This window comes from Scyliorhinus torazame, chromosome 11, assembly GCF_047496885.1.
Source record: "Scyliorhinus torazame isolate Kashiwa2021f chromosome 11, sScyTor2.1, whole genome shotgun sequence".
NCBI classification, from domain to species: Eukaryota; Metazoa; Chordata; class Chondrichthyes; order Carcharhiniformes; family Scyliorhinidae; genus Scyliorhinus; species Scyliorhinus torazame.
The window spans coordinates 54,083,787-54,100,924 of NC_092717.1; the positions used below are offsets into that span (position 1 = coordinate 54,083,787).

General features: G+C 45.3%; 1 protein-coding gene across 32 annotated transcripts in view; it reads right to left on the bottom strand.

Moving 5' to 3' along the window:
• clasp2 (cytoplasmic linker associated protein 2) overlaps nucleotides 1–17,138 on the bottom strand; it is a 666,501-nt gene that overhangs the window by 345,577 nt on the left and 303,786 nt on the right. For all 32 annotated transcript variants that reach the window (XM_072467277.1, XM_072467285.1, XM_072467284.1 and 29 more), the window contains one exon: nucleotides 13,155–13,225. In XM_072467277.1, coding sequence (XP_072323378.1) covers nucleotides 13,155–13,225 — 71 coding nt within the window. The remainder of the gene's footprint in view (nucleotides 1–13,154; nucleotides 13,226–17,138) is intronic.

Here is a 17,138-nt window from a genome sequence, read left to right on the forward strand (position 1 = left end):
ATTGATGATCATGCTTGTGAAACAAGGCTAATGTAAGGCAATAAATTCTTATTTTACATGAAAATCTTACTTTGAATAACTAAAATACAGTTTTCATGCAAGGTTTTATTCATTTCCTATTGCTCCTCCCTAATTTAAAAATGAAACATGTGTTAAACTGAATACTAACATTAGCATTCTATGACGAGGGTGAATCCAATATACACTACCAATGAAAATGACTATAAATGAAAACAGAAAATACTTTTTTTTTTAAATATAGCAAGTCAAGCTGCAACTGAGGAGAGAGAAAGAGTTAAAGGATCTGTGCAAAGTCTGCATGTTCTCTCAGTGTCTGTGTGGGTTTCCTCCGGGTGCTCCGGTTTCCTCCCACAGTTCAAAGATGTGCAGGTTAGGTAGATTGGCCATGCAAAATTGCCCCTTCGTGTCCAAAAGGTTAGATGGGGTTACTGGGATAGGGCGGAGGCGTGGATTTAAGTAGGGTGTTCTTTCCAAGGGCCGGCGCAGACTTGATGGGCCGAATGGCTTCCTTCTGCACTGTAAATTCTATGATTCTATGACTCAGGTTATCTGACCTTTCATCAGTTCTCAGAGGTCATCATTGAAATGCTGGGCAGAAAGGATCTTGTGCTCTTGCTGGTAGCGAGCTTGGAAGCTTGAAAGGCATGTAACTCAGCCGGATGGTGGTGTACTGAAATCCAGCTGCCTCCTTACCAAGGCCAGAATGAAGTTCTGGGCGAGAAGGCTCAAGATCAACCTTCTCGCCCCGCCACCTATTGAGGCACATACTTATCACCATGTTAGTAACCTGTGGCTTGGGTCACTTAAAGATCCTGTGATTCTGGTAGGCATTTTTCCAGCAGCAGTCACTGCCTTCTCCATGAAACCTTTGAGCACAAGATGTGCTAGTCTTTTTTTTTTTAAATATTTTTATTAAGGTATTTGAAAATTTTATTAAAATAACATTAACAATGACATCAACATGGTATAATAAACATACCCCCCCATCCCAATCTTCACACACCCCAAACATAAAACAACAATCGCCGCCACCCCCCCCCCCCCCCGCCATTTTAATTTTCCCCAAGAAAGTAGAAAGTAGACGAACGGCTGCCACCTCAGGGTGAACCCAACCGTTGACCCTCTTAAGGCGAACTTTATTTTCTCGAGACTGAGGAACCCAGCCATGTCACTAACCCAGGTCTCTACACTCGGGGGCTTCGAGTCCCTCCACATTAACAAGATCCGTCTTCAGGCTACCAGGGAGGCAAAGGCCAAGACCTCAGCCTCTTTCGCCCGATAAACTCCCGGATCTTCCGACACTCCAAAGATCACTACCTCTGGACTCAGCACCACCCCTGTTTTAGCAGCGTTGTCACTGCCTTATCAAAACCCTGCCAAAACCTTCCAAGCTTCGGGCATGCCCAAAACATGTGGACATGATTTGCTGGGCTCCCCGCGTACCTCGCACACCTATCGTCTACGCCGAAAAACTAGCTCATCCGGGTCGCTGTCATGAGTGCCCGGTGGACTACCTTAAATTGTATCAGGCTAAGCCTGGCACATGATGAGGAGGTATTAACCCTGCTTGGGGCATCTGCCCATAGGCCCGCCTCTATCTCTCCTTCTAGCTCGTCCTCCTACTTGCCCTTGAGCTCCTCCACCGGAGTTTTCCTCTGCCTCAGAAAGCTCCTGGAAAATATTTGAAACCTTCCCCCCTCCCACCCAGGTACTGGAGACTACTCTATCCTGAATACGGGATGAAGATGGGGAAGCACTGAAAGACAAACAGAGGAGGAAGACCGTCATTTTCACGGCCTGTACCCTCCCCGCCAGTGATAGCGGGAGCATGTCCCATCTCTTAAAGTCCCCTTCCATTTGTTCTACCAGATGGGATAGGTTTAACTTGTGCAGTGCCTCCCATTCCCGGGTCACCTGGATTCCCAGATACCGAAAGCTCTTACCGAAAGCTCTTCCCTACCATTCTATGCGGCAGCTTTCCCACTCTCATCTCCTGTCCTCTTGCCTGGATCGCGAACATCTCGCTTTTCCCCATGTTCAATTTATATCCTGAAAAATTGCCAAATTCCTCCAGGATACGCATTACCTTCTCCCATCCCCTCCAACGGGTCTGAAATATACAAGAGCAGGTCATCTGCGTAAAGCGAGATCCGGTGCTCCACCCTCTCCACCCACCCCCAAACCAGCCCTTTCCAGTTCCTAGAGGCTCTTAACGCCATGGTCAATGGCTCTATGGCCAGAGCAAACAGTAACGGGGAGAGGGGGCACCCTTGCCTCATCCCTCGGTGTAGTTTAAAAGACCCCGACCTCAGCCGGTTCGTACGCACACTCACCACTGGTGCCTGATCAAGCAACCGCACCCAGTCAATAAAGCCCTCACCAAACCCAAACCTCACCGCCTCCCACAGGTAATTCCACTCCACCCGATCAAAAGCCTTCTCCGCATCCACCGCTACGACCACCTCCACCTCCTCTTCTTCTGAGGGCATCATAATAACATTTAAAAGCCTTCGAACATTGGCCTTGAGTTGCCTGCCCTTTACAAATCCCGTCTGGTCTTCCACTATCACCCCCGGGACACAGTCCTCTATCCTTGTGGCCAGTATCTTAGCCAGCAGTTTGGCATCCACATTCAGTAGAGAAATTGGCCTGTATGACCCGCATTGCTCCGGATCTATCTCCTGTTTCAGGATCAATGAAATCAAGGCCTGCAACATTATTGGGGGGAGGACTCCCTTCTCTCTTGCTTCATTAAATGTCCTCACCAGCAGTCGGCTCAATATCTCTGAAAACTTCTTACAGATTTCCACCAGGTAGCCGTCAGGCCCCGGGGCCTTGCCCAACTGCATGCCCTCCAGCCCCTCGATTATTTCCTCAATCTCAATTGGTGCTCCCAGCCCTTCCACCAGATCCTCATCTACCCTCGGAAACCTCAAGTGATCCAAAAACTGCCTCATCCCCTCCACCCCAGCAGGGGGTTCCGACTCATATAATTTACGATAGAAGTCCTTAAACACCTCGTTCACTCCCGCTGGGTCCAGGACAGTATTCCCGCCTCTACTCTTTACTTTAACTATCTCCCTGGCCGCTTCCCTTTTCCTGAGCTGGTGCGCCAACATTCTGCTTGCCTTTTCCCCGTACTCATAAATCGCCCCCCCTGCCTGCCTAAACTGTTCCACCGCTTTCCCGGTGGTCAACAGCCCAAACTCCGCCTTTAACCTCTGCCGCTCCCTCAGTAGCCCCGCATCCGGGGCCTCCGAGTATCTCCTGTCCACCTGGAGTATCTCCTCCACTACCATATCCCTCTCAGCTCGTTCTGCCTTTTCTCTGTGGGCCTGTACCGAGATTAATTCCCCTCTGAGCACTGCCTTCAGAGCTTCCCAAACCGTCGCTGCGGAGACCTCCCCCTTATCATTTGTTTCCAGGTAGTCCTGGATGGACTTGTTAACCCGCCCACAGATCGCTTCGTCTGCTAGCAACCCCACATCCAGTCTCCACAGCCCCTGGCACCAAGCAGTCTGTCTCCCCATTGTTCTCTCCCCTCTAACCCCACTTGGACAAACATATTAAAAGCATCACGTTCTCCAGTAAACAAACATCTGAAAAAAAAACAATGAAGAAACAGCCGCTTTAGAAAAAAAAACACCCAAAAAACAAAACCAGCCCCAAAGACCACCCCCCCTCTAACCAGCCAGCTCCCTGCAAGACAAAGTTACAGTTAGCCATCCAAACAGCCCCTTATTACACACAGCACTACTTACACAACCCAGCAAAACACAACCCAGCAAAACAATTCGCCGCCACAGTACTTCTCCAAGGCTTCAGTGTCTTTTAATTCGCCTCCAGATTGTTTTCTTTAATAAAAGTCCATACTTTGTGTTTCAAAGTAGAAGTCCCGTTCCTCATGTGTGACCCACAGATGGGCTGGGTACAGCATCCCGAACTTCACCCCCTTCTTAAAGAGGGCCGTTTTTGCCCGATTAAACCCAGCTCGCCTCTTGGCCAGATCCGCGCCCAGGTCCTGATAAATGCGCAGCTCACAATTCTCCCACTTGCTGCTCCGTTCCTTCCTGGCCCACTGCAGAACGTGTTCCTTGTCCAGGAATCGGGAATAGCGTACCACCATCACCCTCGGTGGCTCGTTCGCTCGGGGCTTCTTCACGAGGGCTGTGTGTGCTCTATCCACTTCCAGGGACCGAGGGAACGCCTCAGCCCCCATCAATTTCTCCAACATGGCCGTCACATAAGTCCTCGCATCCGATCCCTCACTGCCTTCAGGGAGGCCGACAATTCTAAGATTCCGCCTCCTGCACCTGTTCTACAAGTCCTTCAGCTTCTCCTGCATTCTTTTCTGGTGGTCGTTCATCATCTCCCCCTTGGTCTCCAACACAGTTATGTACTCCTCGTGCTCAGGCACCTTTTCCTCCACCTCCTGGATCGTGGGTCTCTTGATTCTGCACAACTTGATCCATTGAAGCCTTAATAGGGTCCAGCGTTTCCTTCTTCAGCTTGGCGAGGCAAACCACAATAAACTCCAACAGCTGCCCCGTCGACCACTGTGCCGTCTCCTCGCGGCACTTACTCTCCGCCATGCTTTCCCGCTTTGCCGGCTCTGCTCGCCTCTTCCATATAGGACTCACACAGCCACTTCTGATCCAATCCTCCAAGACCAGAGGGGGATCTCTACTCAGTGTCTCACTCTTCATAGAATCCAGAAGATTATGGGGGAAAAAGGCCCAAAAGTCCGTCACAGGGGGGGGCTATCAAATGTGCGACCTACTCCTCCATGGCCGCCACCGGAAGTTCAAGATGTGCCAGTCTAATTGCCAGCAGCTCTCAGTAGGCAAGACTTTTACCCACAGGGTTTTCTGTCATGTGAGAGTACCTTTAAGAAATGGGTGTTTAAGAAATGTACCTTTAAGAAATGGGTGTTTATCAGTGATGTCAGAGTGTGGGTGGAGCTGGGCTGTGTCAGCTTTTTACTTTTGTTTTAGGCTGTTTGCTGCAGGTTGTGTTTTAGTTTCGTTTTCAGAGCTGGATAGCTGCCGTCACAGCCAGAAGGGGTATTAGTCTCTCTCTCTGTAATCTAAAAAGTGTAAATCGATCCTTTGGTGATTTAAAACTAATAACTGCTCTTAGTAGTGACTTTAACCTGATGTGCTTCTGTTAAAAGTTATTTTTTAAGTCTTATGGATGTTAAAAGGACAGCTTAAGGATTACTTAGTGTTGCGTTCTTTGGGGGTTGTATTTGAATTTATGGTTGCTAAGATGTTCACTGTATGCTGTAAAAAGGTTAACTCGAGTTCATAGAATAAACATTGTTTTGCTTTAAAAAATACTTTTCCGTTTCTGCTGTACCACACCTGTGGAGTGGGCCGTGTGCTCCCCATACCACAATCTATTAAAAGTTGTGGGTCAGGTTAACTCCATGATACACTTTGGGGTTCTCTAAACCCTGGCGCATAACAAATTGGGGGCTCGTCCGGGATAAAAGTCTATCTATTGGATTGGCTTAGTGAGCTTAAACACAGTGAGGGGTGAGCATATTGTGGGTGCTTTTCAGGTGTGGTATTTTAGTTTAAGTAGGGAGTATGTTGTGGACAATGGCTATTTCAGAGGCTCAGAGGTTTTTGGGGGTGGAGACAGTCACACGCAGTACCTTATGGACAGAGACTAAAAGCAGATTGTTAGATTTGGCAAAAAACATTGCAGATAACATTACCTGACAAAATGCAAAAAGATGAGGTAATTATGGCGGTGGCTAAGCATTTAAAGTTGCCTGAGACACAGTTTGACTCATTGGAAATGGCAAAAATTCAGTTACAAATTAAACAAATGGAACACGAGAAAGAATTAAAGCAGCTTGAATACAAAAGAGAGGAAAAAGAAAGAGAGGGAGCGGAAAAAGAAAGAGAAAGATTAGAGAGGAAAAAGAAAAGGAGAGAGAAGGAGAAAAGAAAGAATAGTCCTAGCAGAACAAAAAGAAAGAGAAAGGGAGATACAGATCAGGGAAAAAGATAAAGAGAGAGAGTTTGTACTTCAGAAAATGGCCATGAAACATGAGTCAGTTAAAATTGGCAGACGTAAAGGGAAACGGACAGTTGGATGATAGTGATGAGGATAGTGAGAAAGAGCGTCAAAGTCGAAGGCTTGGTGGGGATCTATTTAAATATGTCCAAGCATTGCCAAGGTTTGATGAGAAGGAGGTTGAAACCTTTTTCATTTCATTTGAGAAGGTAGCTAAACAAATGAAATGGCCACAAGACATGTGGGTATTACGGATTCAAACAAAGCTGATAGGTAGGGCTAGTGAAGTGTTTGCATCACTACCGGAGGAGGCATCTGGGACGTATGAGGAGGTAAAAAATTCCATCTTAGGTGCATATGAACTCGTGCCTGAAGCCTACAGACAAAGGTTTAGAAATGTAAGGAAAGAATTTGGTCAAACATACTTGTAAGGCTCAAACAGAGTAATTTTGATTGGTGGATAAGGGCTTTGAAAATAGACCAAATGTATGAAGCTCTCAGGGAAATTATACTTTTGGAGGAGTTTAAAAATTAAATCCCTAATGTAGTGAGAACTCACGTGGAAGAACAGAGGGTTAAAACTGCGAGGTTAGCAGCAGAAATGGCTGATAATTATGAATTAGTTCATAAATCAAAGCTCGGTTTCCGACATCAGTTTCAGCCTGTGAGGGATAGAAACTGGGGACATGAGAAATACTCAAGTGGTAACGGTAAAGGTTATCTGATGGGAGATAATGAGAGTGTACCTCAGATTAAAAAAGAAATCCAGGAGGGTGGAAAAGAAATGAAAATTCCAAATGTTTTCACTATAATAAACTAGGCCATGTAAAGTCACAGTGTTGGTGGTTGAAGAAAAGCACTGGGAAGGCTGATGTGCTAAAACAGGATAAGACAGTGGAGTTTGCTAAAGTTATAAAGGAAAGCCCAAGTGAAGCGAAGGAGGTGCAAAAGATTGTACAGCCTGATCAAGAGGTGATTGATAAGAAGGTGCCAGATGTCTTTAAAGAATTTACTTCTGTGGGTAAAGTTTACTCATGTGTATCAGGAGGAGCAAATAAAGAAGTCACAAATTTAAGAGATATGGGAGCTAGTCAATCTTTAATGGTAAGAGATGAGAAGTTATGTAGTTTGGGAAGAATATTGCCAGAAAAGGTGGTAATATGTGGAATTCAGGGTGAGAGGAGTAGTGTTCCATTATATAAGTTAAGGTTGGAAAGTCCAGTGAAGAGTGGTGAAGTTGTAGGAGTAATAGAGAAACTATCTTGTCCAGGAATACAGTTTATCTTGGGTAATGATATAGCTGGATCACAGGTGGAAGTGATGCCTACTGTGGTTGATAAGCCAGTGAAAAATCAGACAACTGAAGTGTTGAAGGACGAATATCCTGGGATTTTTCCGGATTGTGCAGTAACAAGGTCGTAAAATCACAGGTTAAGACAAGAGGAGAAATCAAAGAGTGAAGTTGAAGTGCAATTATCAGAAACGATTTTTGATCAGATGGTTGAAAAAGAACAAGAACAGGTGGAGGATGAGACGGATATTTTTAGTTCAGGAAAAGTGGCGGAGTTACAACTGAAAGATGTCGAAATAAACCGGATGTATCAGAAAGCATACACAGAAGAGGAATCTGCGTGTATACCAGAGTGTTATTACAGTAAAAGTGATGTCTTGATGAGAAAATGGAAACCTTTACATATGCAGGCGGATGAAAAGTGGGCAGAGGTTCATCAAGTAGTATTGCCGGTAGGGTATAGAAAGGAGGTGTTGCGAGTTGCACATGAGGTACCAGTGGGAGGTCATTTGGAAATGAGGAAAACTCAAGCTAAAATCCAGAAACATTTTTATTGGCCTGGACTACATAAAGATGTAGTTAAATTTTGTCAATCACGTCACACATGTCCATTGATAGGGAAACCTCAAGCAGTGATAAAACCAGCGCCCTTAATACCTATTCCAGCATTTGAGGAACCTTTTACAAGGGTCCTAATTGATTGCGTAGGACCGCTTCCGAAAACAAAAAGTGAGAATCAATATCTTTTGACAATAATGGATGTGTCTACGAGGTTTCCAGAGGCCATTCCAGTATGTAATAATACAGCCAAAAAGATTGTGGAGGAGTTACTTAAATTCTTTACTAGATATGGACAACCCACAGAAATACAATCGGATCAAGGATCAAATTTTACCTCAAGGTTATTCAAAGAAGTTATGGATAGCTTCGGAATAAAACAATTTAAATCAACTGCGTACCATCCAGAATCGCAGGGAGCGTTAGAAAGGTGGCATCAGACATTAAAGACAATGTTGAGGGCTTATTGTCACGATTATCCAGAGGATTGGGATAAAGGAATTCCATTTGTACTGTTTGCAATTAAGGATGCACCTAATGAGTCAACCAAATTCAGTCCTTTTGAACTAATTTTTGGTCATGAAGTAAGAGGACCACTTAAATTGATTAAGGAAAAATTGGTGAGTGAGAAATCGGAAATTACATTATTGGATTACGTGTTAAATTTTAGGGAGCGATTAAATAGAATTGGCGAGACAACATTTAAAAGTTGCACAACATGTGATGAGACGGGTAGCAGACAAGAAATCCAAAGTTCGTAGTTTTGCCTGTGGAGATAAAGTTTTAGTATTGTTACCAGTAGTTGGTGAATCTTTAAAAGCAAGATTTTGTGGACCTTATCTGATTGAGAGGAAATTAAGTGAGGTGAATTATGTGGTAAAAACATCAGATCGAAGGAAAACTCACCGAGTGTGTCATGTGAATATGCTTAAAAGGTCCTTTAAAAGGGAAGGAGAGAAAAAGGAGGAGGTTTTAATGAGTCTAACTCAAAGTGACGAACCAAATCCAGATGACTGTGAATTTGACATACCTCAAATTAAATTGGGAAATGAGGATGTTCTTAAAAATTGGGATAAATTGTTGAGTTACCTTCCAGAGGAAAAACAGATTGACCTGAAAGAGTTATTGATATCACGTGGGCAAGTTTGTAGAGATAAATTGGGAAGTACTAAAATGGCAATACGTGATGTAGTTGTGGGAAATGCTGTTCCACTCAAACAACATCCATATAGACTTAACCCTTCAAAATTGGCACAGGTTGACAAAGAGATTGAGAGTATGCTTATAAATGGAATAATTGAAGTGGGTTGCGGGCAATGGAGCTCACCCATAGTAATGGTACCTAAACCGGACGGTACCCAACGGTTGTGTGTGGACTATAGAAAGGTTAATGCAGTTACAAGAACGGACTCTTATCCTATCCCACGTTTGGAGGATTGCATTGAGAAAGTGGGACAATCAGTTTTTATTTCCAAACTGGATTTACTTAAAGGTTACTGGCAGGTACCTTTATTCGAAAAGGCGAAGGAGATTTCAGCTTCTGTGACTCCAGATGGTATATATCAATTCAAAGTTATGCCATCTGGCATGAAAAACGCCCCAGCCACATTTTAACCCAATTGTTCAGTATACATCGACGATCTGGTAATTTTCAGCCAGACATGGAAAGAACATTTGAAACATCTGATGGAGTTATTCGACCGACTTCAGGAGGAAGGTTTGGTGATAAACCTAGCCAAAAGTGAATTTGGAAAAGCCCAAGTCACTTTCCTTGGCCATACAATCAGACAGGCCGAACGGTCCCGTAGGATGTGAAAACAAAAGTTATTGGGGAGTTTCAGATACCCTCGACACGGCGGAAAATAATGCGATTTCTTGGTGTGAGTGGATTTTACAGGAAATTTGTACCGAATTTTAGCAGTGTGGTCGCTCCACTGACGGACTTGGTCAAGAAGCGTAACAAATTCCAGTGGACAGTGGAGTGTCAACAGGCATGTGACGGCCTGAAGGCTGTGTTAACCACTGCTCCTGTGTTAGCCATCCCAAATTATACAAAATCATTCAAAGTGGCGGTTGATGCGAGTGATGTGGGTGTAGGTGCGGTGCTTCTACAAGACGACGACGAAGGTCTAGAGACCTATTGGTTATTTTTCAAAGAAATTGAATTCTCACCAGAAAAAGTATTCAACGACTGAGAAGGAGACGTTGAGTTTGGTGCTAACTTTGCAACATTTTCATATTTATGTGACCAGCAATCTGTCTGACACCATTATATACACTGATCATAATCCGTTGACATTTTTGGAGCGATTCCGGAATAACAATACAAGGCTGTTTCGCTGGAGTTTATTGTTACAACCATTTCATTTAAAAATAGTACATGTGGCAGGACGAGAAAACGTGATAGCCGGTGCTTTGTCACGAATGTGATGAACGGAAGCAGTTTCAGTTGGAGGAAGAAGAACGGGAAAAAAATGGACTATATTATTATACCTGTTTGCGTGTGTTGTTTTTTTGAAACGAAAAAGTATATTTACTGTGTGCAATTCTTAAAGGATAGTGAAAAGGTGAAAAATGAAACCATCTTGAAGTTGATGGTTTATTTTTTTTTCTTGGGGGGAGGTGTCATGTGAGAGTACCTTTAAGAAATGGGTGTTTAAGAAATGTACCTTTAAGAAATGGGTATCAGTTTATCAGTGATGTCAGAGTGTGGGTGCAGCTGGGCTGTGTCAGCTTTTTACTTTTGTTTTAGGCTGTTTGCTGCAGGGTGTTTTATAGTTTCATTTTCAGAGCTGGATAGCTGCAGTCACAGCCAGAAGGGGTATTAGTTTCTCTCTCTGTAATCTAAAAACTGTAAAACGACCCTTTGGTGATTTAAAACTAATAACTGCTCTCAGTAGTGACTTTATCCTGATGTGCTTCTGTTAAAAGATATTTTTTAAGTCTTATAGATGTTAAAAGGACAGCTTAAGGATGTTGTATTCTTTGGGGGTTGTATTTGAATTAATGGTTGCTAAGATGTTCACTGTATGTTTTAAAAAGGTTAACTTGAGTTCATAGAATAAACATTGTTTTGCTTTAAAAAATACTTTTCCATTTCTGCTGTACCACACCTGTAGAGTGGGCCGTGTGCTACCCACACCATAATCTATTAAAAGATGTGGGTCAGGTGAAATCCACAATACATTTTGGGGTTCTCTAAACCCTGGCCCATAACATTTGCTTGCAGGTGAAGGCGTGCCGCTGACTTCGCCACTGCCTGATTAGTTTGTGCTTTGGCAGGCCTTCCCGAAAACAAGTCGCCTGGATCTCATGCTGGCTCTCCAGCTAGCAAGATCTCAAGACACTTCAACTGGATTCCGCCCATTAATTCTATTTCTCTCTCCAAAGACACTGCCTGACTTGTAGTGGCAAGTCAAGGTATTTCTGGCATTTTCAGCTTTTATTCTAGATCTCGATTAATTTGAAAGATGACGACCACCTTGAATAGGATCATTTTCCTTCTTGATGTGAGAGACATGTCATAAATTTTGTCTATTTAACGAAGGTCTCTGCTGTGTTCAAGAAATGCAAGTCATTCAATTACTAAGGGTCACGGGAGTAGGGAGGAAACTCAAGGGTGTCAGAGGAAGGCGAACGTCGATGCGTTTAAGCCACATGGTCAAAGTTTGAGTTCATTGATATGGTCTTCATTCCCATAACAGCTCACTTGACCAATGGGAATGCATGACCCTTCCATGGACCACACCCAGGACTCCTCCCATCCCAGTGTTCTCCACCCGAAACAACCTGGTTTGCGAGCTCAAACCTTCTTAGCACTCACGTTGATGGACACGCAGTAACGCTGCGGCTCATCCATATCTACCCTCCTTTGCCACCCTCGACCTTCCTCCGATCTCAATTAACCCTCCCATCCGCCCGCTCCTTCCGCCAATCACCCTGGAGCCAACAAACATCATCCTTGACCAAGAGTCAGTGACCCTCAACCTTCCGTCTCTCACCCTTGACCTTCATGCTGACATCCTACAGCCTCCTTCCATTTTTCTGATCTGCTATGGGTATATCTGAACCATCACTCACAGACATTGAAGCATCCACCTCCAGCAAGACCTGCCTGGCTTCATTCTTGATGCCCCATTCCTGATTGTTGAATTGTCATGTGTAGTACTGCTGCCTCCCTTGGACATACAGAACCAAACCTTTGCATTGACAAATCCCTCCTTTTATAGGATGGAAACCAACTTCCTTGGGACACCTTCTCCCCTACAGCCCCCACACATGCTAGTGTCTTGCTGGACTGCCATCCAAGTCCTTAGATGCTACCAGCACCCGCTTGCCAGTCCAACCGCTGTACCGTTTGAGGACCAATCACCATCTCTATTGCTGCTCCTTCGTCATTGCTGCTCAGGACTGAGCAGCTTCTCCTACTGGCCTCCCCTGTGCCCCTGAGTTAGACAAAGAAAGAACCAAAGATTGAACAACCTTGTCTGATGTGCATCACCTTTAAGCTGTTTGGAAACAGGAGGCATGGGTTTCCCATGTGCTGCTGACTTATTTGTGGTATGTACATGGTAAATATGTTCTCACCATTTATTCGTGGCATGTACATAGAATCATAGAATTTACAGTGCAGAAGGAGGCCATTCAGCCCATCGAGTCTGCACCTGCTCTTGGAAAGAGCACCCTACTTAAGCCCACGCTGCAACCCTATCCCTGTAACCCAGTACCCCACCTAATCTTTTTGGTCACTAAGGGCAATTTATCGTGGCCAATCCACCTAACCTGCACACCTTTGGACTGTGGGAGGAAACCGGAGCATCTGGAGGAAACCCACGCAGACACTGGGAGAATGTGCAGACTCTGCACAGACAGTGACCCAAGCCAGAAATCAAACCTAGAACCCTGGAGCTGTGAAGCAATTGTGCTAACCATTGTGCTACCGTGCTAGTAGATATGTTCCCACCACCAATGGTATAATGCCCACTCTGTCACAGGCACACTGCTGGCTAAATCTGAAGTTAGGAACAGAGATTCTGGCTCCAGTCTAACTAAATCCGTTTGCCCGCCTTGCTTTCTGCTCTTAAAGTCCCGGTTAAATGCCGCATCATTTTTGACATTTGAAAGTTTACTGGAAATAGGTATTAAACACGTTGCTACTTTCAGTTTTTTTATGGGCTTCCATCAGCTATACACTCCAGAAGAACCTGCAATCTTGACAGGAAACAAAATATTTCAATCATTTATTTCCATATCTTACCTCCTCACAGCCACTGACTTTGAAGTACAATTGCTAGTTATTAAGGGGATCAACCTTGGAACATGAGTGTGCTGCATGAAAAAAAATAATGAGTTAGTATATTTTCCAAACAAATTAAGTTATATCACCAGAATCAATATATACTTAGCATGCAATTAAGATTTTTTTTACTGAATGAGAAAGACTGAAGTACTGTGTAAAATCACCACTAGTCTGAAAACAACACAATGAACAATTTAGATTTCATGATCTTATTATAAACAAGTCATTTTCATGTCGACAGGTTTTATTCATTCATGGGATGTGCATGCGCTGGCTGGGCCATCCTTAATTGCCCTTGAACTGAGTGGCTTGTTGGACCATGTTATTGTGGATCTGGAGTCACAAATAAGAATGGCACAAGGAGATGCAAAATCTCACTTCACATCCCTCCCTCCAGCCCCAAGCCCAGTTCCTTCTCCCACTTCCCCTTAAGGGCATTAGTGAACATGAACGGCTTTTATGACAGATCAACAATTGCTTCAAATTTAATTTGAGATTTTTACTGAATTCAAATTTCACCCACCTGCCATGGTGGTATTTAAACCTGGGTCTTTGAATTTCTAGACCAGTGACAACACCACTACATCACTGCCTCTTCCCCACTGTGAGAAGGACTCAAATTGCAAGGGGCTACAGAAATTTTCTTTTTAAAAGTAGGAGCTGATTTAGGGAGGAAGACCAGAAGACACTGGAACACGATAAGAAACTCGGCAGAATGTTCATTTTGACCGTTTGCGCTCTCATAGCTAAGAACAACGGGAGAACATCCCATCTCTTCAAATCCCCCTTCATTCCCTCCACCAGACTGGCCAGGTTCAATTTATGCAGCAAGGCCCAGTCATGAGATACCTGAATCCATAAAACCGCATCTTGGCCAGCCTAAACGGCAGCCTCCCAAATCCACCTCCATCCCCAGGGGATTCACCACAAAGATCTCGTTCTTGTTCATATTCAACTTGTACCCTGAGAAGGACCCAAACTACATCAACAGCTCTATTATCCTCCCCACACCAGAGAGCGATCTGAAACGTACAGCAGCAGGTCGTCCGCGTAAAGCGACACCCTTGCTCCTTCCCCCTCCCCCTCTCTACACCCCTCCACCCACCTGACGATCTAAACGTGATGGCCAATGGCTCAATCACCAGCGCCGAAGACAACTGGGTCAGCAGACATCAGTGCCTTGTGCCCGTATACGATCGGAAGCACCTTGAACTCACTCCGTTGACACTAGCCATGACAGCAGCCTCACCCAGGAGATAAATGTTGGTCCAAACCCAAATCATCCCAAAGTCTTGAAAAGATACCTCAACACCCGATCAAATGCCTTCTCCACATCCATGGAGATGATTACCTCTGGAACCTTCCCTACGGAGGATGACAGGACCATATTTAAAAGTCTCCTGATGTCGGATGACAACCGCTGACCATGGCCAAACGCTGCTTGGTCCTCAAAGATCACCTCCCCTCGAGTGGCATCACCAACACCTTTGCGTCGGCATTCAAGTGAGATCGGCCTATAATACCCACAGTCCACGGGATCCTTCTCCTCCTTCAGGATGAAAGAGAGAGACGCTTGTGCCAACATGGCTGACAGTTAGAGAGTCATTAAACATCCCAATAAGCATGACGCCAACTAGGCTGCAGGACTGCGATATGCTGAGCCGATGCAGGAAAGGTGGCTCTCCTTTTCAAAATTTGGAATTTGGGGCATTTAGCCCAAAAATCAGCCCCTAACCCAGCTAAAATCACCCCCACCCTCCTCCGAAACAATCAGAAAAGATGAAAGATGCCCTCAAACCAGCAAAAGGGCCGAAAGGATGGTAAAACCTGCAGGAGCCAGGAGAGAAAAGGTAGAGGTGCCGAACTTGCGGACCGAGGTGGAATGGGACATGGCTAAACAAGCCAATGCCAATAAGGCCGCATTGTATGTAGAATTCCACCTGGAAGCCATCTGGCCCTGGTGCCTTTCCCAACTGCATAGAGCCAATACAGTCCATAACCTCCTCGAACCCCTCCTTCTTCTCTCCTCACCACAAAAAAATGTACTCAGGAGTAGACACGGTGCACGTGCAAGAAGGAAAACACTCTTTCCCTCGGATATCTAAACCCCCACAATTTCAGCCCCCCCCCACCCACCAACTGCTCCATGAACATTGCCAATTCCTTTGCCATCCACAAAGTTACAAAAGACTTGAGACTCGACCTATCCATCCTTTGTCCAATACACAACTTAAAATTTCCCCTCAATCAATTGGTGCAAATCGAGCAAAGGGATGGCCGCCTTCTTAATAAATTCGGTCATGTATGTTCACTAAAACCATCGGAGTGCCCGCCAACACCCCACTCATTATATCACGTATTGCCCGCCCAGTGTACGTCAAAATACTGGCTGCCGTAAAGGCCTTTCTCCTGTTAATCAACACTGCCATCCCCTTGCCCTCACATCAAAATTTGATTGAAACACCTGCCCTGTTCATCCCTTCCTTAGCCTCGTCAGATCCCCAACACTCAAATGTGTCTCCTGCAAAAATAATACATCCGCCAGCAAACGGGCAAATACCCAGACTGTTTTTAACTGGACCGTTGAACCCCATCACGTTCCATGGAATCATCCTAACTGGGGGTCTCTGGACACCCCCACTAGAATCAGCCATATCTCACCTGCGAAGAGATCCAACTGGGCCTAAATCTACCCAGATTCCAAGCCCACCCAAAATGGCCACCATAACCATCCTCGCACAAACCGATAAACAAAGAGACCTTTACTGCCAGCATTCTACTCTCTCCCCCCACCCCCTCGACCTCCCACCCAATCCCATCTCCACCCCTCCCCTCATTGAACGTCAGATAACCACAAAATGCCCCCTCCTCTTCATCAAGGTAACCAGCCGCAGCCCGCTCCCCCACTTCGCGCCCGTTAACTAGCATACCTGCTAGCAGGGTGACCCCCACTAGGGAAACAAGAATCAGACAGGAAAAAAAATTAAACACCCCTCTTTCCCAATCCCTCATCAAATATTGTACATACTGGGAAGAAAGAATCCATCCCCCCCACCCCCCTCCCTGCGTTCAATTAAACAAGCTACCCCAAGCAACCCTACAGTAGCATGGGAAGGAAAAAGCAAAAAAAAAGAAAATAACGAAAACACAGAAAAAGGCGAGAGACATGAATGTGGACATGACATGTAAAATTCAAAACTCCATAAACATCCAACAATCACAATCAGTACTCTCCCAGTCGATTTTTCCTCACTAAGTAATTTGCCTCCTCTGCTGTATTGAAAAATGGTCGCTGTCCTTGAACTTGACCCACGACCGAGCCGGTACACCATTCTGAACTGCACCTCGCTCTTGTAGAGTGCCGCCTTGGCCTTGTTGAACCCAGTGAGTCGTTTTGGCAGTTCTGCCTTGATGTCTTGATAAATTCAGATGGTTTAGCCCTCCCATCTACTCTCTTGCGTGGCCTTCGGCCATTTTTAAATTCACTCTTTGATCAGATATCAATGAAGGCGGACTATGATCGCCCACGGTGGATCCCCAGATCTGGGCTTTTGTCACAATGACTGGTGGGCTCGGTTCATCTCAGGATGGTTCGCAAAGACCTCCTCCATCACCAACTTCCTGAACATCGTTGCCACGTACTCTGTGGCCTTCTTACCTTCAATGCCCTCTGGCAGCCCGATGATCCTCAGATTCTGGCGCCCGGACCAGTTCTCCTGGTCGTCCAGCTTGGCCTTCAATACCTTTTGGGCCTCCGCCAACAACGGCACTTTTGCATCCAAAGAGGCAATCCGGTCACTGTAGTCTGTGACCCACCCTCTCTTCCGCCTCCTGAATCGTCGCGCCCTACGATTCCAACTGCTGCTGGATCCTATCCAAAGTCATGCAATTGGATGCCACCCCAACCTCAAATCGCCTTGGACAGATCCTCCAACATCACCA